The 20,785-nt window shown below is 43.5% G+C and overlaps 1 protein-coding gene across 10 annotated transcripts in view; it reads right to left on the minus strand.

The window, feature by feature from the left end:
* LOC141144997 (glyoxylate/hydroxypyruvate reductase B-like) overlaps positions 1–20,785 on the minus strand; it is a 106,685-nt gene that overhangs the window by 38,371 nt on the left and 47,529 nt on the right. For 2 of the 10 annotated variants that reach the window (XM_073631187.1, XM_073631186.1), the window contains exon 1: positions 20,429–20,481. The exons of the other annotated variants lie outside the window; for them this stretch is intronic. In XM_073631187.1, the coding sequence (XP_073487288.1) occupies positions 20,429–20,466 (38 nt within the window). In that variant the 5' untranslated portion in view covers positions 20,467–20,481. Of the gene's footprint in view, positions 1–20,428; positions 20,482–20,785 lie in introns of those variants that run through there. 10 annotated transcript variants of the gene reach the window in all.

A 20,785-nucleotide genomic window follows, 5' to 3' on the forward strand; every position in this document is an offset into this window, starting at 1 on the left:
TATGGAGAATAGGCTGAGAAGATGTAACATACGCCTGATAGGCCTACCGGAGGGATCTGAGGGCAAGGACACTACCACGTTTTTGGAACAACTGCTGATCAACACCTATGGGAGAGAAGCCTTCTCCCCTATGTTTGCGGTGGAGCGGGCACATCGCATGCCAGCAAGACCCCCCCCCCCCGAAGGGAGCTCCTCCTCGCACGTTTATAGCTAAACTCCTTAACTACAAAGATCGAGAGACAGCTCTAAGGATGGCGAGGGAGAAAGGCAATATCCCAGTAGGAAATGTTAAAGTGGCTATTTTCCCAGATTTCTCGGCAGAGGTACAGCGCCATCGACAGAGCTTTACGGAGGCCAAGCGTAGGCTAAGGAACTTACAATATAAGTATTCTATGCTTTTTCCTGCCCGCCTCAGAATAGAACATGACGGTCGTGCAGTCTTCTTTGAGGATCCTGAGGAAGTGATCTCCTGGTTGAAACGTCGAGCTAATCATGAAAGAGCTGATTGATTAAGTCCCACCAATTTTGTGAATGTGTCCTAGAACTGTTCACGAACCAGCGCAAGTACAAAGCACAAATCCTTGATATCCACAGTATAAGAGTCAACTTACCCTCCGGGGCTCCGGAGAGGCAGAAGTCTTACAGACCACATGCATCGTGCAGCGAGACTTTACCCTACACAGTTCTGGGAAGCAGCGCCATGAACACTGGAATTTTTTCTGGAACTTATTTGTTGCACTTAACTGGAAGCAAGGGGATCGGGAGACCATACCGCATACAAGTGATATGGATGATACCCCTCGTTCTACTCAGTCCCCAGGGACTTAACCAGATGTTTTGCATTCTACTTATAACCAGGAAGATGGAATGGTTCCCAGTTCGACATAAGTTAAGGGAATATGCCCACACAAGTTTGGGACAGTGTAGGGCAGGGAGGGGGGTGGGAGTTCATTTGTTTATGGTTTGGTTAAACTTGAGTGTGCATACTTTTCATAGAAAACGGGTAACGTCTCGAATACCAGATCCATGTGAATGTACATATATGTTGGGCGATGCAAGATTGATGCAGCTATATCTGAATATTAGAAATATGAGTGCTTTACGCATAGAAAGCAAATTGTTTAACATAAATGTTTTATTAGAGATTAAAAGGTTTGGTTTATGGCATCTCTGAAGTTTCTCACATGGAATGTGAGGGGCCTGCGTGAGAAATTTAAGCACGCGGCAGTCTTCACATTCCTTAAGAGGCAACATGCGGATATAGTAGCACTGGTGGAGACGCATGTTGAGGGGAGTGTCCAGATGGCACTTCGCCGGCCATGGGTTGGATGGACGTATCATTCTACCCATACATCCCATTCCAGGGGAGTCTCAGTCTTGATAGCCAAATCAGTGCATTTTGAGTTGTGTGAGTTATCCACTGACCCACTAGGTCGCTATGTCTTTATCCTTGCTAAATTATATGGAGAACCTCTACTTATAATGGCTTTTTATATACCACCCCCATTTAACGTTTCCATAGTTAAGGGGGGACTATCGCTCATGGCCCGTCATCCAACTATATCTGCGGTTTGGCTAGGCGACTTCAATATCACACTAAATCCGACTTTAGACAGGCTCCAGCTTGCCTCGCCTACCCGTAATACTCCCAACGAGACTAGGTTCTCTAAGCTTATCTCCACCTTCCACTTAATTGACACATGGCGCCACAAGTTCCCACAGGCCAAATCATACTCGTGCTTCTCGTCTTCTCATGGTTCCATGTCCCATATAGATTTTATACTCATATCCCGCAGATTGACACCAAGACTATCAGAGGCTATGTTTTGCCCTAGAACACTTTCGGACCATAGTCCCTACTGGATTACATTAAGTATTCCAATAGCAAAACCAACACGTTCATGGCGTTTGAACCCATTTTGGCTCTCTCTTCTACCTGAGGATGATGAGCTTATTGATAAATGGAGAATGTACTTTGTGGAAAATGACAAGTCAGCATCACCATCCGCAGTATGGGATTCAATTAAGCTATTCGCTCGGCACACATTAATAACTGCTATTAATAAAATTAAGACAAACTCCTCCAAGTGCCCTCGGTAAGGCGCTGGAGGATCTATCCTCTGCTGAAAGAGACTATGCCACCACCCCGACCCCCACAAATGCAGACCTACTTAAACTACAAACTAGAGTAGTTAACCAGCTACAATACCAGAAAGCAAGACAAAAAATATTTTTCTCCAAACAAAAAATGTTTGAACATGGAGAAAAAGCAGGCAAGTTGTTGGCATACTTGGTACATAGCGAAGATAGACCCCCGGTGGTCATTACATTATATGGCCCTGGAGTAGGGCTGGGAAAAAAATCGATTTGAATCTTGAATCGAGTTGAGAGGTCAAATCGATTTTTTTAGATTTTTTTTTTTTTTTTTTTTTTAACAGCACCGCGCCGGGCCTGAGGAGCTGCGGGCACGATTTTCAGGCGAGGCCGCGGCTTCGGCCTAGTCCGCGAGGCCCGACGCTGTGCATGGGTGGGTGGGTGTGTAGGCGGGGTAGTGGGCGAGGCTGTTGGTGGAACGCCGCTGTGTATTGGAGGGCTGAGATATCAGGAGGAGGAGGGGGGTGGGGGGATCACAGGGACATTCCCGGGCTGCAGAGAGAGAGAGAAGGGAGGGTGAGTCAGAGCTGCCTGTATGGTGTATTTTATGAGATAGTGATAGCCATGTGATCACTGCCAGAAAGAATAATACCTCAGAGGAGAGAAGTCACATCACATCCCATTCCATATATTCACCCTTCTTAAATTTCATTACACAGCACTGTGCTCAATATATGACAATACCCCCATATGACATCACACAGCAATGTACTCATCACTGTATACTGACATACTACATCACTGAATACTGACACACTACATCACTGAGTGATGTAGTGTGTCAGTATATGGTGATGTAGTGTGTCAGTATATACGGTGATGTAGTGTGTCAGTATATACGGTGATGTAGTGTGTCAGTATATACGGTGATGTAGTGTGTCAGTATATACGGTGATGTAGTGTGTCAGTATATACGGTGATGTAGTGTGTCAGTATATACGGTGATGTAGTGTGTCAGTATATACAGTGATGTAGTGTGTCAGTATACGGTGATGTAGTGTGTCAGTATACGGTGATGTAGTGTGTCAGTATATACAGTGATGTAGTGTGTCAGTATACGGTGATGTAGTGTGTCAGTATATACAGTGATGTAGTGTGTCAGTATACGGTGATGTAGTGTGTCAGTATACGGTGATGTAGTGTGTCAGTATACGGTGATGTAGTGTGTCAGTATACGGTGATGTAGTGTGTCAGTATACGGTGATGTAGTGTGTCAGTATACGGTGATGTAGTGTGTCAGTATACGGTGATGTAGTGTGTCAGTATATACGGTGATGTAGTGTGTCAGTATATGGTGATGTAGTGTGTCAGTATATACGGTGATGTAGTGTGTCAGTATATACAGTGATGTAGTGTGTCAGTATATACGGTGATGTAGTGTGTCAGTATATACGGTGATGTAGTGTTTCAGTATATACAGTGATGTAGTGTGTCAGTATATGGTGATGTAGTGTGTCAGTATATACAGTGATGTAGTGTGTCAGTATATGGTGATGTAGTGTGTCAGTATATACGGTGATGTAGTGTGTCAGTATATACGGTGATGTAGTGTGTCAGTATATACGGTGATGTAGTGTGTCAGTATATACGGTGATGTAGTGTGTCAGTATATACGGTGATGTAGTGTGTCAGTATACGGTGATGTAGTGTGTCAGTATATATGGTGATGTAGTGTGTCAGTATATACGGTGATGTAGTGTGTCAGTATATACGGTGATGTAGTGTGTCAGTATATACGGTGATGTAGTGTGTCAGTATATACGGTGATGTAGTGTGTCAGTATATACGGTGATGTAGTGTGTCAGTATACGGTGATGTAGTGTGTCAGTATATACAGTGATGTAGTGTGTCAGTATACGGTGATGTAGTGTGTCAGTATATACGGTGATGTAGTGTGTCAGTATATACGGTGATGTAGTGTGTCAGTATATACGGTGATGTAGTGTGTCAGTATATACGGTGATGTAGTGTGTCAGTATATACAGTGATGTAGTGTGTCAGTATATACAGTGATGTAGTGTGTCAGTATACGGTGATGTAGTGTGTCAGTATATACAGTGATGTAGTGTGTCAGTATATACAGTGATGTAGTGTGTCAGTATACGGTGATGTAGTGTGTCAGTATATACAGTGATGTAGTGTGTCAGTATACGGTGATGTAGTGTGTCAGTATATACAGTGATGTAGTGTGTCAGTATACGGTGATGTAGTGTGTCAGTATATACAGTGATGTAGTGTGTCAGTATACGGTGATGTAGTGTGTCAGTATATACAGTGATGTAGTGTGTCAGTATACGGTGATGTAGTGTGTCAGTATACGGTGATGTAGTGTGTCAGTATACGGTGATGTAGTGTGTCAGTATACGGTGATGTAGTGTGTCAGTATATACAGTGATGTAGTGTGTCAGTATATACAGTGATGTAGTGTGTCAGTATATACAGTGATGTAGTGTGTCAGTATACGGTGATGTAGTATGTCAGTATACGATGATGTAGTGTGTCAGTAGTAGTCAGCCCCATTGGATTCTCTACCTAAACAATGCCTGCACCCAATCAGAATGTTCAGGTATTGTGAGAGCCAGCGGGGCCGACGAGCGCAAGATATGGAAGCTTGGGCCAGTGGGAGATTCTTCCATCCACACAGTTCAGCATAGATGGAGGAATCTGTTCCACTTTTTCCATCTGACCTGACCATAGAAATCTGCAGATAATCTATAGGTAACTAAGTATGGCCAGTCTTGACTTAATGCCGGTTCACACAGGGGCGACTTGTCAGGCGACCTAGTCGCCTGACAAGTCGCCTCCCGTTCTTTGCTACGGAACCGTTCTAATAGCAGCGACGCAAGTCGCTCTGACTTAGAAAAAGGTTCCTGTACTACTTTGGGGGCGACTTGCATAGACTTCTATGCAGAAGTCGTTTTGCAAGTCGCCTCGGAAGTAGTTTGCAGGTCGCCTCGCTGAGGCGACCTGCAAGTCGTGCCGCCCCTGTGTGAACCGGGGCTGAGAGTCAGTTACCTCAGGATTTTTTGTTTTGTGGGGATATCATATTGTCACCTGTCACCACCAAGCTTGCCTCAACCTGCTGTTGTTGATAGGTACATTTTCCTTGCAAAGAATGTTTAAAATGCACTTAAATTTTTTTTTAAATTTTGTTTGTTAATGCACTTTAATATAATAAAAAAAAAAAAAAAAAAAAAAAAAAAAATCGGATTCGAATCGTGAATCGAGTTTTTTATAAAAAAATCGCAGATTTTTTTTGGGGGGAAAATCTCCCAGCCCTACCCTGGAGGACAATAAGTAACAGACCCACCTAGAGTAACCTCTATGTTCAGGGATTTTTTTGCTGACTTATACAAAACGACAGCCCCCACTGAGACACAATTTATTTCTCTTTTCCTTGAGAAGGTGATTTTCCCACAGCTGACAGAAGAACAGATAGAACTATTAGAGGCACCCCTTACCACAGACGAAATAACAACTGCTATGGCTAGTTTTGCTAGGTCTAAATCCCCAGGATCAGACGGACTCCCTATTGAGTTCTATTCTCAATTTAGTGAAATACTAACCCCTAAACTACTAAAGTTATACAATCTCTTTGAAACTGGGACTTTACCCCCCTCTATAACAGAGGCAACAATAGTCCTCATCCCCAAACCCAGAAAGGACCCGGGATACCCAGAATCCTATCGTCCAATATCCCTCTTACAGGTTGATATTAAAATATTAGCCAAGGTACTATCCATTAGGCTTAATCAGGTAATTTTATCACTAATACACGCAGATCAGGCTGGTTTCATGCATGGTCGCAACACCTCGTTTAACCTCAGGAAACTATATATTAATTTACAGGCAACACATGAGGAGGTAGGTTCGCGGGTGGTTGTGACCTTAGACACAGCAAAAGCCTTCGATTCGGTGGAGTGGAGATATCTTTGGAGATGCTTGAAGGGCTATGGATTTGGCCCAAAATTTATTAAATGGGTCCAATTACTATACCAGGCACCTAGGGCAAAAGTGGTGGCTAACGGATGGTCGTCTCATATGTTTGACCTCAGTAGAGGTACGAGACAGGGCTGCCCCTTATCCCCATTGTTGTATGCCCTTGCGGCAGAACCCCTGGCGATATCCATCCGAGCGAACCCGGAGATAAAAGGACTTAGAATGGGCTCTTTAATTGAAAAATTAGCATGTATGCAGATGACACGCTATTATACTTAGCAGATTCAGGCCCATCATTATGCACTGCACTCCACACGATTGAACAATTTGGAATATTTTCAGGACAAGTCCCAAATTCTACCAATTGACAGCTTCCCACCCCCAGAATCCCAAGCCAGGCTTCCACTTCAGAGAGTTGATGTTATTAAATATTTAGGGATCCACATAACTAGATCCCCTGCGGACTATGTATCCCTCAATATAGATCCTCTCATTTCCACGGTTAAAAATAAAATACGGGTTTGGTCCAAATTACCACTGGGAATCAGGGGTCGCATAAAAATTTAATCAAAATGATTTTACTCCCTAAAATACTCTATGTTTTCTGGCATACCCCAGTTTACTTACTCTTGAAACACTTCAATTCTTTAGAGTCCCTCCTAAAGTCATTTGTGTGGGGTCCCAACAGACACAAATTAGCATGGCAAACCCTCAAGAACCCGACTGATCTTGGTGGCACAGCTCTCCCCGACTTTAATCTATATTACATTGCAGCACAGCTGTCCCAGCTTTTCCACTTAGATAAAACGGACAGCGAGAGATTTCTCACGCTCCTATGTTGAAAGTGGGCACAATACACCAAGGACTCATAGCAGCGGGCTCGGGAGGGACGGAAGTAGGAGAAAATAGACATACCATGATATACCATTACAGGAAAATATGGAATTTAGCTGCCTCTAGACTTGAAATCCCACAGTTCAACGACTACACGCCAATATGGCATAACAAGAACCTTCCTAAGTTTAATAAAATTCATGACACATTTATATGGTCCATACAGGGAGTATTTTACCTACACCATTTATTAAAAGACGGACAGCTTAAAACCTTTGACTCACTTAAAGAAGAATTTACTATTCAAAAGCAAACTGCATAGGTGTGTACCGAGCCTTATGCTGGTCCCACGGATCAATTTTCAGACGAATATTCATACGAAAAATCTTTGTACATTCGCTGAAAGAATGTTGTTTGTAATTTTCACTTGCTTTTAACATTCTGTTTTAGGAAGAATGTAATTTCTCAACGAAAACCACATACACTGTCTGAAAATTCCCTTGACCAAAAAAGTTTTCTATTATTTTTTAAATTTTCCCTTCACTGTGGTTGAAAACGAACGTCAATTTGACCCCACTAACGATTAGAAAATCGAACGAATGTTCTTAAAATGGCATTTTTTTTTTGAAGGAAGAAATTGTTTTTGTATGGCCAGCACATATTGTATTACAGCTATGTTTGAAAATCTGCAAAACAGTCTTTAACTTTTTGTTTCTTTATATAAAAAAATTTGATCTCTGAGTCTGATGATATTTACCAGATTCAACCTCTAATAGTATATACGATATATCTCTTCAGTCAGTTATTCTCAGAGTGGACTAGAGATTTTGCTCCCTAACCATAAAGTTGGTTATTTATATTTACAGCTGCATACCAATATATTAGAAAAAATGTCTCTCTTTAAAACTTAACATAATAACCACTTGCCTACTGGGCACTTAAACCCCCCTCCTGCCCAGTCCAATTTTCAGCCTTCAGCGCTCTCACACTTTGAATGACAATTACTCAGTCATGTAATACTGTACCCAAATTAATATTTTGTCCTTTTTTTCATACAAATAGAGCTTTCTCTTGGTGGTATTTGATCACCTCTGGGTGTTTTATTTTTTGCGCTATAAATGAAAAAAGACTGAAAATTTTGAAAAAAAAAACAAACGCATTTTTCTTTGTTTCTGTGATAAAATTTAGCAAATTATTAATTTTTCTTCATAAATTTTGGCCACAATTTATACTGCTACATATCTTAGGTAAAAATAACCCAAATTAGTGGATATTATTTGGTCTTTGTGAAAGTTAGAGAGTCTACAAGCTGTGGTGCAAATCATAAAAAAATGATCACACCTGATGTACTGGTGGCCTATCTCATTTCCTGCGACCCTAACAAGCCAGGAAAGTACAAATAGCCCCCAAATGACCCCTTTTTTGAAAGTAGACATTCCCAAGGTATTTAGTAAGATGCATGCTGAGGTTTTTGATGCTGTAATTTTTTCCCACAATTCTTAGCAATTTTCCCCACAAAATTGTCATAATAGGTTATTTCTCTCACATGGCATGTGTATACCACAAATGATGCCCCAAAATACATTCTGCTACTCCTCTTGAGTATTACGATACCACACGTGTGGGACTTTTTCACAGCCTAGCCACATAGAGGCGCAACATGAAGGGAGCACCATTACGTGTTCTAGGAGCATAAATTACACATCTAACTTGTTGACTACCTATTACACTTTTGAAGGCCCTGGAGCACCAGGACAATGACACTGAAGTGGCACTGATGGCACGTGACACCGATGACAGATGGCACTAATATGTGGGACTGATGACACATCACACTGATGTGGCACTGATGACAGATGGCACTAATATGTAGCACTGACAGATGGCACTGATGACACATGGCATGTGACACTGACAGGTGGCACTGATGATAGATGGCACGTGACACTGACAGGTGGCACTGGGGACAGATGGCACTGATAGGTGGCACTGGGGACAGGTGGCACTGGGGACAGGTGGGCATGTGTGTTGTGTGTTAGTGTTCAAACACTCGCGCTGCAGCTGCAGGTCGCTCTCCCTCCTCACACGCAGTCTCTGTGTGAGGAGGGAGAGCTGGCAATGAGAGATGATCTCATATGAGATCATCTCTCATTGGACACTCCGATCGAGTGCTAAATGGCCACTGCGATTGGCCATTTAGCACAATCTGTGATTGGCTGTGTCCAAGGGACATGGCCAACACAGATTTCCCCCCATGCGCGCTCACGACGGCGCGCAGGGAGGATGTAAATAGGAGGATGTCCAGAAACGCCCTCCCGGCAATTGAGCGCCGCATTGTAGCCGTCTTTCGGCTACAGCATAAGCGCGTAGTGGTTAACTAAATTATAAACAGCACATTTTTTAAGGTTATTAACCGATTAATCGAAACAATAATCGGCCAATTAATCTAAGTAATCGTTAGTTTCAGCCTTACACGTACATAAGTAGTCACAGCATTTGCCATGGCACTCAAAATTGAGCTCAGGTGCATCCTGTTTCCACATCCTTGAGATGTTTCTACAACTTGATTTGAGTCCACAGGTGGTAAATTCAGTTGATTGGACATTATTTGGAACGGAACACATCTGTCTATATACGGTCCCACAGTTAACAGTGCATGTCAGAGCACATACCAAGCTATGATGTCCGAGGAATTGTGTGTAGACCTCAGAGACAGTATTGTATCAAGGCACAGATCTGGGGAAGGGTACAGAAAAATGTCTACAGCATTGAAGGTCCCAATGAGCACAGTGGCCTCCACTGAGGGAAAGGGAGCTAGACTACAATGAATCAAAAGGTATCAAATGACCTAAGGATGTGAATAAATAATGTGAAAAAGGACTCACAGATGCAAATATATAAATAAAATGTAAGCACAAACAAATATCACTAAATGATGCATAACAAAAAGTGCTATAATCAAACCAAATAAAATTAATAAATGAAGGTATATACCAGCAAAGAGTGTACAAGGGTATGTGAATCTGCTTCAAAAAGAGCAAGAGCATCAATCCAAAATATATCAGATATCATGAGAACTTATCAAATGAAATTACTAAAAGCGTGTATATATAAATGTGCTAATATTATAATCAACTGATGACATAAATACACACGTGAATAATGATTGACAATAGAAAAAAAAAAAAAAAAAAACTGTGAATAAAAAATATATATAAAAAAATTTTATAAAAATTATTTGTAAGTGTCCATTGAATAGTCCCAGTGGTTAGTGTTGGTGACCCGCCAACACTTGGCGAGAAAAAAAATATATAATATATATACCAAAGAAAAAATAAAAATATAAATGAGCAAAGTGACGACAGTCCCACCACCAAATGTGACAATCCTGGATGTAGATAAGGTAATGATGGTGGACCAGGGGGGAAGGAAGACAGTGTGCTGACAGGTGGGGGCACCTCCGTGTTCCCAGGCCCCCTTACCTTACAGCTGTAAGGTATACAGCATGTGTAGAGGAGGCCCCGCAGACGGGGAAATCCAAAGGTACAACAGATGGTGTTGATTGGTGATGCCGTATATCATATGCAGAGACAAAGAACGAGTGGCATATAGTTTAATTCCATTTGATGTAAAGACACAGGTGGGGGGGGGGGGGGGGAGATGAAGTGGGAGAGGGGGAGACACTTACAAATAATTTTTATAAAAAATTTTTATATATATTTTTTATTCACAGTTTTTTTTTTTTTTTTCTATTGTCAATCATTATTCACGTGTGTATTTATGTCATCAGTTGATTATAATATTAGCACATTTATATATACACGCTTTTAGCAATTTCATTTGATAAGTTCTCATGATATCTGATATATTTTGGATTGATGCTCTTGCTCTTTTTGAAGCAGATTCACATTTGTACACTCTTTGCTGGTATATACCTTCATTTTATTAATTTTATTTGGTTTGATTATAGCACTTTTGTTATGCATCATTTAGTGATATTTGTTTGTGCTTACATTTTATTTATATATTTGCATCTGTGAGTCCTTTTTCACATTATTTATTCACATCCTTAGGTCATTTGATACCTTTTGATTCATTGTAGTCTAGCTCCCTTTCACTCCCCCCCCCCCCCCCTTCCCTTCTCCCCTTTTCTATCACAGCGCAACCACCACCCCCATATTTAACCACTGAGGTTGCCGCCATTACGGATAGAATTAAAACGAATGACAACAATCAAATTTATTTAAACTTACTATTGTACAGAAAAGAAACTTATATTAATCCGATTATTACCAACTATAACATAAATTATACAACCTTAAAACAAAGATGTTACCAATGATACAAAGTAATACAAATAGGAATATTACTATAATGGACCTACAAATGCTATCAGGAAAGGAAAAGTTACAGAAAAGATGAAGTTACACACCAAGAATGTGAAGGAGGTACATTACAGAGAGAAACCTTACGTGACTATGCTTTGTCTTCCACAAGCCTAAGAGAGAGGCCAGTGATCTCTGTTCCAATATATACACACACTTTCAGAAAAGTCCACCTCTCCTTAACCTTTCCGGTTAGAAACACCCCCCTCTCACATATTCACTCAAGGGTGGGGGGTGGGTTGAAGAGAGTCCTATTCCCTCACATAAGCCAGGTGGCCACACTTGGTCACCTGGAGGTCATGGTTACATGTCATAAAAAAAACAAGAGAGCTTGGCTTGCTTCTATATCCCCCTCTCTGCCCAACAAGCCATTTAAGTAAAACATGTTTGGTAACATTTCCACGCTCAGTTAGAGGTCATCCTCACAGCCCCCAAGTGATTCCCTCTGGGCAAGGGATTGTCTTAGTTACAGTACAGCTATAAACCAGGTAGTATAGTGGAGCTTCCTAGATACTAACTCTAGATAACATACCAGAGCTGTTTTATGATGTCAGCTAATCTCAGAATGCCCAGGCAGTTTTCTGACACACTGTTTAAGACATACAGTGGGGACGAAAAGTATTCAGACCCTCTTAAATTTTTCACTCTTTGTTATATTGCAGCCATTTGCTAAAATCATTTAAGTTCATTTTTTTTTCCTCGTTAATGTACACACAGCACCCCATATTGACAAAAAAAATACAGAATTGTTGACATTTTTGCAGATTTATTAAAAAAGAAAAACTGAAATATCACATGGTCCTAAGTATTCAGACCCTTTGCTGTGACACTCAGACCCCTTTCACACCGAGGGCGTTTTGCAGTCGCTATATCGTTAAAAATAGCACCTGCAATCCGCCCTCAAACAGCTGCAGCATTGTCTCCAGTGTGAAAGCCCGAGGGGGGGAGCGCTGTGCGGGCAGGACGGGAAAAAAAGTCCTGCCAGCAGCTTCTTTGGAGCGGTGTGTTTACCGCTCCTCCACATTGAAATCAATGGGGCAACGCTGGGATACCGCCGGCAAAACGCCGCTATTGCGGCGCATTGCGGGCGGTTTTAACCCTTTCTCGGCCGCTAGCGGGGGGTAAAAGTGCCCCGCTAACGGCCGAAATGCGGCGCTAATCCGACGGTAAAACGTCGCTAAATATAGCCGCGTTTTACCGCCGACGATATGGGCGGCCCGGTGTGAAAGGGCTCTCATATATTTAACTCAGGTGCTGTCCATTTCTTCCGATCATCCTTGAGATGGTTCTACACCTTCATTTGAGTCCAGCTGTGTTTGATTAAACTGATTGGACTAGATTAGGAAAGCCACACACCTGTCTATATAAGACCTTACAGCTCACAGTGCATGTCAGTGCAAATGAGAATCATGAGGTCAATGGAACTGCCTGAAGAGCTCAGAGACAGAATTGTGTCAAGGCACAGATCTGGCCAAGGTTACAAAAAAAATTCTGCTGCATTTAAGGTTCCTAAGAGCACAGTGGCCTCCATAATCTATAAATGGAAGACGTTTGGGAGGACCAGAACCCTTCCTAGAGCTGGGCGTCCGGCCAAACTGAGCTATTGGAGAAGAAGAGCCTTGGTGAGAGAGGTAAAGAAGAACCCAAAGATCACTGTGGCTGAGCTCCAGAGATGCAGTCGGGAGATGGGAAAAAGTTGTAGAAAGTCAACCATCACTGCAGCCCTCCACCAGTCTGGGCTTTATGGCAGACTGGCCCGATGGAAGCCTCTCTTCAGTGCAGGACACATGAAAGCCCGCATGGAGTTTGCTAAAAAAACACCTGAAGGACTCCAAGATGGTAAGAAATAAGATTCTCTGGTCTGATGAGACCAAGATAGAACTTTTTGGCCTTAATTGTGGTATGTGCGGAGAAAACCAGGCACTGCTCATCACCTGTCCAATACAGTCCCAACAGTGAAGCATGGTGGTGGCAGCATCATGCTGTGGGGGTGTTTTTCAGCTGCAGGGACAGGACAACTGGTTGCAATCGAGGGAAAGATGAATGCGGCCAAGTATAGGGATATCCTGGACGAAAACCTTCTCCAGAGCTCAGGACTTTATTGGACAGGACTTCAGACTGGGCCAAAGGTTTACCTTTCAACAAGACAATGGCCCTAAGCACCCAGCTAAAATAACGGAGTGGCTTCAAACAACTCCGTGACTGTTCTTGAATGGCCCAGCCAGAGCCCTGACTTAAACCCAATGGAGCATCTCTGGAGAGACCTAAAAATGTCTGTCCACCAACGTTTACCATCCAAACTGACAGAACTGGAGAGGATCTGCAAGGAGGAATGGCAGAGGATCCCCAAATCCAGGTGTGAAAAACTTGTTGCATCTTTCCCAAAAAGACTCTTGGCTGTATGAGATCAAAGGGTGTTTCTACTAAATACAGAGCAAAGGGTCTGAATACTTAGGATCATGTGATATTTCAGCTTTTCTTTTTTTAAAAATCTGCAAAAATGTAAACAATTCTGTGTTTTTCTGTCAATATGGGGTGCTGTGTGTACATTAATGAGGAAAAATGAAACTTAACTGATTTTAGCAAATGGCTGCAATATAACAAAGAGTGAAAAATTTAAGGGGGTCTGAATACTTTCTGCCCCCACTGTATTGTATGACCATTTATTAATGCTGATTATCATTGAAGGTAAAAATCATAGGCCTCAGATTTCCACATCAGCACACAGCAAAGATAACAAAGGAGTGGCTACAGGACAACTCTGTGAATGTCCTTGAGTGACCCAGGCAGAGCCCAGACTTGAACATCTGAATAGGAGAAACTTTCCAAAAATAGGTGTGCCAAGCTTGTAGCATCATACCCAAAAAGACTTGATGCTGTAATTGGCGCCAAAGGTTCTTCCAAAAAGGATTGTGCAAAGGCTGTGGATTCTTATTTTTTTTTCGTTTATTTTTACTAAATTTGCAAAGATTTGAAACAAACTTCTTCCACGTTGTCATTATGGGATATTGTTTGTAGAATTTTGAGGAAAATCATAAAATTTAAAGGAGAAGCCTTTGGGTCACAGGAGTGCAATTCGTTTTGCACTCCTGTGACCCGTTTTCAGCAGAGAGCGGTCTGAAGTCAGCTTTCGGCTGACGTCACTGGAATCAGTCCAGGCACTGTGTCATCGCGACAATAAATTCTGGGTCCGCCAGGTGCCTGTCTCCAGAGGAGTAGCTTGAAGCTTGTTGGCCCCGATGCCATAGATGACCTGCCCCCCCCCCCCCCCCCCCCCCCCCCACTACTTCCAACATGCGTGCAGGTACATCCACCACATCTTCAAGATACTCAAAGTGGCTTAAGAGTTTTGAGTTCGCAGAGTTCCTCTTTACATCAGAGGACAGGGATTACCGCTGGAGAATCAGAGGACAGGGACCCCTGGCAGGTCACTTGGCAGAGCTCCTTTCCCATCCCAGCACTGTATACAGCTCCCCCCACACTACACAGGGCTGAAATCACATGCCTTTACACACAGTCTTCATAGGGTGTATCTGGCTTTTATGTTGCCCTTCTGACCTGTGAAATTCTTTGGTCAGAACGGCAGTGTAGTTGCAGTAGGCAGATACACCCTGTGCAGATCATGGCTAACTGGCTGTGTTGTAAAGGAATGTGATTTCAGCCCTGCGGAGGAGGAACAGTATAGATTGCTACAATGGGAAAGCAGCTCAGCAGCTGGGCATAGCATGCAGGGTGGAGGGGGTGGTCAGGGGGCTTTGGGGGGGGGGGGGGGCAAGTTAGATCTGGGAGGGCAAACCCCCCCCCCCCAGGAGGTGTTAAGGAATTCTTTTTAGCAATTTCTGAAGGTTTCTCTGTCAGTGTTGGCAGGTGTTGGGGGAAGGTCACCTCCCGCAGGTGTGTGTCTTTTCCCCAGTTGTCAGGGAATTGGGGTAGACATCCCCGTGTGTGTGTGTGTGTGTGTGTGTGGGGGGGGGTACACAGAATCCCAGCTGGTGACTAGGAGACACTGAGCAGTGTCATACCTCACCAGTGACATCGGCCCCATCGTGGCTACAGGACAGTACTCTCCTCCTCTTGCCTCACTGAGCTCGGTTACCATTCCATGTTGCCAGAACACAGCACAGACACTTCCCCACTCTGGGCTGCTGAGAGCCTGAGATGGCCACTCCCCACCCCTCCACAGCTCAGTGCTCCAGTGAGTGTGGAGGAGCAGAGGAGAGCTGCTGATTGACAGGCAACAGCTCTCTGCTTGGGGAGCTGAGAGAACTGAGCCATCGTCGGTGTTCGATGGCTCGGTTCTCAGTGCAGAGGCGGTGGACGGCAGATGCTGCATCCACCTAGGTAAGTATGATGGGTAAAAAAAACAAAAAAAAAACAAAAAAAACATACTTCTCTTTTAATCCATTTTGGAATAAGGCTGTAACATAACAAAATGTGAAAAAAGTGAAACGCTGTGAATACTTTCCTGGATCTACTGTATGCATAGGCATCTGTTTTTTCACAGGGTCGATAGAATAGTCTTAGAATGGGGGTGGGAGTAGGTTTAGCCTTAGTTAGATTTTGAAAGACCTTCCGCTTAAAGCGGAGTTCCACCCAAAATTGGAACTTCCACTCATTTATCTCCTCTTCCCCTCCTTTGCCACAATTGGCACCTTTCGGGGGGACAGGATACCTGTCTTTGACAGGTATCCTGTTCCCACTCTTGGGAGTCCAGGCTGCGGTCTGTGACATCACCGAGGGCTCCCTCCTCCTCCTCTCCCTGTCGCCGGGCCAGTAGGAGAGAGGAGCGGGCCCTCGTGCATGCGCAGTAGGGTTCCCGGCGTGAAGCCATAAGGCTACACTGCCGGGTACCCTTACCTGCAATGGCGGCGGCAGCACCCAACAGCTGATGGAAACAACTGAGGTGCCGACATCGCTGGACTCCAGGACAGGTAAATGTCCTATTGTTAAAAGCCAGCAGCTGCAGTATATGTAGCTGCTGGCTTTTAATTGTTTTTTCTTTTGGACGGAACACCGCTTTAAGGCTTAATGTACACAGGACGTTTTGCAATCTCTCCTGAACGATTTAATTTGACATAGTAACGGATGTTTAAAAATGTCCATTTTGCCGCGTTTACATGCATCGTTTGCGTTTAGAAGCGTTTTATTTTTTAAATAGTCAAAAAATTAAAACACCTGTAAACGAAATGCGACTAAATGTGAGTCACCGCGTTTACAAGCTGTTACAGGCGATTGGCGTTTCAAATGCCTCTGAACATCCGTTCTAAACGCATTTTTTTCCTTTTCAAAAAATGCTTCTAAACTCAACTGCCTAGAAACGACCTTGTGTACATATACTGATAAAATAAGGCCCCTTCCACACTGGGGCAGTTTGCAGGCGCTATTGCGCTAAAAATAGCACCTGCAAACTGACCCAAAACAGCCGCTGCTGTCTCTCTAGTGTAAAAGCCCTGAGTGCCTTCACACTGGAGCGGTGCGCTAGCAGGACGGAAAAAAAAGTCCTGCTAGCAGCATCTTCGGAGCGGTGTATACAATTGAAATCAATGGGACAGCGCGGCTATACCGCCGGCAAAGCGACTCTGCAGAGGCGCTTTGCTGTGGTTTTTAAACCTTTCTCGGCCGCTAACGGGGGTAAAACCGCCCCGCTAGCGGCCGAATACCGATGACGCCGCCCCAGTGTGAAAGGGGCCTAACAGAGGAGAGTTTACGGGCAGCTGAAAAAAATGCCCAACTGCTCCAAAACGTCTGTTTACCAGCAGCAGTGTATGTGAAGCCTAAGGGTAAAAAATTTTTTAGACCTTGCTGTGCCGCCCTTCCCCTCTAAACACTAAGCTCACTCCTGGATTGATTCAACGCTGAGCCTGGCTGCAGTGTTCTTTCACCTCTCCCTCTTGGCTCCTGCTGCTGTCAGTCAAATTCACAAAAATATATATTTTGGGTAATTATCTTGCTGTAGGATGAAACACTTACCAACTAGGGCAGCCCTCAAAATTTTCACTTGCCTGCTCACATTTGGCGAGTGGAGATAATCTGAGGGCGAGTATTCCAGCTCGGCTCAGGTGGAGGGCAGGCTGGCTGGCTCAGCTCGGGCAGGGAGGCGTACCAGCCGGCTCGGATGCCTTCACAGCCCAGCGGACCCCCCCCCCGCCCGCTCAGCTGGGGAGGCCTCATTGTTACTACAATTAAAAATAAAGGCGTGTTGCAAATGACTATGTCTCTTACAGCAAGATTATACTACAAAGATATCCACACGAGGAAACAGATTATGAAGCTTGGAAACACTGAGTTAAACCAACACAAGAAGGGTAGTTTCAGTCTCAGCCTTGTAATAGAATGTCTTCCAGTCAGAAAGATGAATCTCCTGATAAACAGTGCTGGCCAACCTCCCTTCTTCTCAGCATTTCGCCAGATTTAGGCCTTGTTCACACCAGCCGCACTGTCAAACATTTTGCAGCATTTCCCAAAACAGGCAAAATAAATGTGACCTTAGAAAATACATTGAGCCTAATTTACCTAGCCTGTAGTGAACGTAGGTAATAATGGGCCTGATAAACTAAAGCAGCCCTCAAAATTTCCACTTGCCTGCTCGCATTTGGCGAGTGGAAATAATCTGAGGGCGAGTGTTCCGACTTGGGCGGGTCTGCTCAGACAGGAAGGCGGGTCGGATTGGGTGTGGGGGCGGGGTGGGTTGGGTTCGGTCCAGTCCGCTTAGCTCGGGCAGGTGAGCCGACAGCCCAGGTGCACACTGCGCAGCCACATAAAGGTGCCTTGCAAGGAGGGGGAGCGGAAGGAGAAGAGGATCCTGCCAGCTCCTTGGCAGAAGCTCCTTCCTATCCATGCAGGCTACTGGCGGGGGCGGGTAAGTTGTAGCTGCTCCTTTGTAGCAGCCCCAATCTTTCAGATTATGTGTGAGGAAGAGAGCTCTGTACTGTAATGGGAGAAGGGGTGAGCTCTGTATTGGGGGAGAACACAGCGCATCCCTCAGCCCTGTACTCTGTATGTAGCGCACCTCTCAACCCTGCACACTGTATGTTGCGCATATTTACTTAACAAGGCAGTAATGATGTGTACAGTGCCTATAATAGCAATCATATTTTATTCATTAGTCAGATCAATGAAATATGCTTTTTATTAATATTGTATTATATTTGTTAATATTTTTTGTAACTTAATTCTGCATAAAACATTTAACAGTGTCAGTTCATTAGATAATTTAAGGTGACATGTTTTGGGGCAGAATTAGGGCTGGGGTATGGTAGGCGTTGGGTGGGGCAACTGGTGGCGAGTAACTCTTAAAGCCTGGCTAGTAGCTCAGCACTTGAAATTTTGAGCTCTGAACTAGGGGTATTCCAGAGAATATTGAAAAGCACTGCAAAATGCTGTGGTAGTAGTTTTGGTTCAGGGTGACACTCTATGTAAGTCGCCAAATGTGGATACAGCAAAAGAGCCCCAGACCACCATGATTCCTCCTCCACGTCTGACAGTTGGTGTCACACACCAAGGAACCATGCTTTCACCTACTTTAGAAGTCCGATTTTGATTCATCGGTCCACAGGACCTTCTTCCAATCATCAAAAGTACAATAGCGGTGCTTCATGGTCCGGGCAAGCATCATTTTCTTATTTTGCCATGTTAGTAATGGCTTTCTTACAGCCACTCGACCTATTAAACATGCAGCTTGAAGTCTTCTTGAAACTGAGACTTGCTTACATCGATCAGTGTTAAGCTGTGCTTGAAGCTGTTGTCCTGTGAGCTGCCTGTCAAGCAAGCTGTTGACTCTCAGAAACTTGTCTGATTCTGTTGTGGCTTTGGGTCTGCTGGACCTCCTGCTGTCAGAGTTTCCAAGTGCCTTTTGATAGTGTAGGAAACTGTACTCACTAACACCTTGGCTTTCTTTGCAATTTCTTTAAAGGAAAGACCTACACTTTTAAGGGTTATAATAGTCTGTCTGTCTTTTGTTAATTACCTTTCTTCTCGCCACAAGCAATATACTACTTCCTGCAGCAACAACAACAACACTGTCCAAATATTGCTTAAGAGGGTGTAGTAACACAGTCGGTTTCAACACTGCTTTAATACAGAGACCTTGTTATCTGGCCATAGATGGATCGAGCCTCGTCCGGTTCAGCAGGGACCAGCCGAGATTGGATCCATCTATGAGCATGGGCTGGCTACCTAAGTCAATCCATCAGATTTTGTTTACATGCAATTACTGCCAGCAGCTATAGCTGCTAGCATTAATCATTGTGTTCTTCGGGACAAGAAGGCTCCCCATGGCCCCGCTCCTCGCTGGTAGAACACAATAGCCCTGCGGGAGGGATTTTCCAATCAACACTGACTTTGTTGATGGGGGAAAAAAAAAAAAAAAATCAAGCGATTTTCTTTCCTTCCACTCATGTTGGAAGGAAAGAAAATCAAAATCATCTATGGTCTACCCAAGTAATTAACAAAGGTTGGGACACCTGTAGGAATTGTTGGCATAAACTTTCAAGGCTGGATTTACTTAGGCCTGGTTCACACCTATGCATTTTTCAGTGTGTTTTGCAAAAATTCACTACAGTCCATTTAACATTGTTTCCTAAGGGTCACGTTCACATCTGTGCATTTTCCACCTCTATTTTCTAGAAAGTGTTAGGAACTTTTTTTCCCTGCAGCAGGTTGCGTTTTTTGTTCTATAGGCTTCAAAGGAAATCAATAAAAACGCATCCAAAACACATGTCAATATACCGCATAATGCACATAGGTTCGCATAAGTGTGAACCAGGCCTTACATTGGTTAACAACTCACAATTGTTCTGCAGCAATTACTTCTTCCTTGAAAAATGCCTTTTTTTTATAACTCTGAGCCCTAGTTCACACTGATGTGAATTCTGATGTGTTCCAGAACACATTGAATCGCATGACAAGTGAAATTACATGATTCGCTATAGAGGCGGTTCACATATATGCAGTGCAATTTTGATGATATTTTAAAAAAAGTTACTCTGCAAGTTTGGAACGGTGCAATTTCTAACTCCATAGACTTAAATAGTAACAGCATGTAAAACGCTTTTCTGTCCTAAGATAACAGGATTCCAGTACATTTTCTGGAAGCCTTTGCTGTGTTCCTGACCTACCTGAGAGAGAGAGAGAGACCAGGACAGAAATCAGACATGCATCCAAATCACATCAAAAACGGATTAGGACTTGCATCTGACCTGCATCAACTCGCACAGCAGTTGCCCCTTCAAAAAACATTGCAAAACTGATTCAACTTGCACCACATCAGTATGTACCTAGCCTGAAATATACATTATTCTTCAGTTTCTGCTGACCTGCACTTTTTTTTCCACCTCTAGCAGTTTACTGCTTACCTTTGTACTATTTCAGGTTATTCACTAAACTTGAACAGGTTAAATGTCAATAGAAAATGGGCATGTTTTAAACGGTTTGACCAGTTATATATACAGTATCTCACAAAGAGTACACCCCTC

This window comes from Aquarana catesbeiana, linkage group LG05 (genome assembly GCF_042186555.1).
Source record: "Aquarana catesbeiana isolate 2022-GZ linkage group LG05, ASM4218655v1, whole genome shotgun sequence".
Classification (NCBI taxonomy): Eukaryota; Metazoa; Chordata; class Amphibia; order Anura; family Ranidae; genus Aquarana; species Aquarana catesbeiana.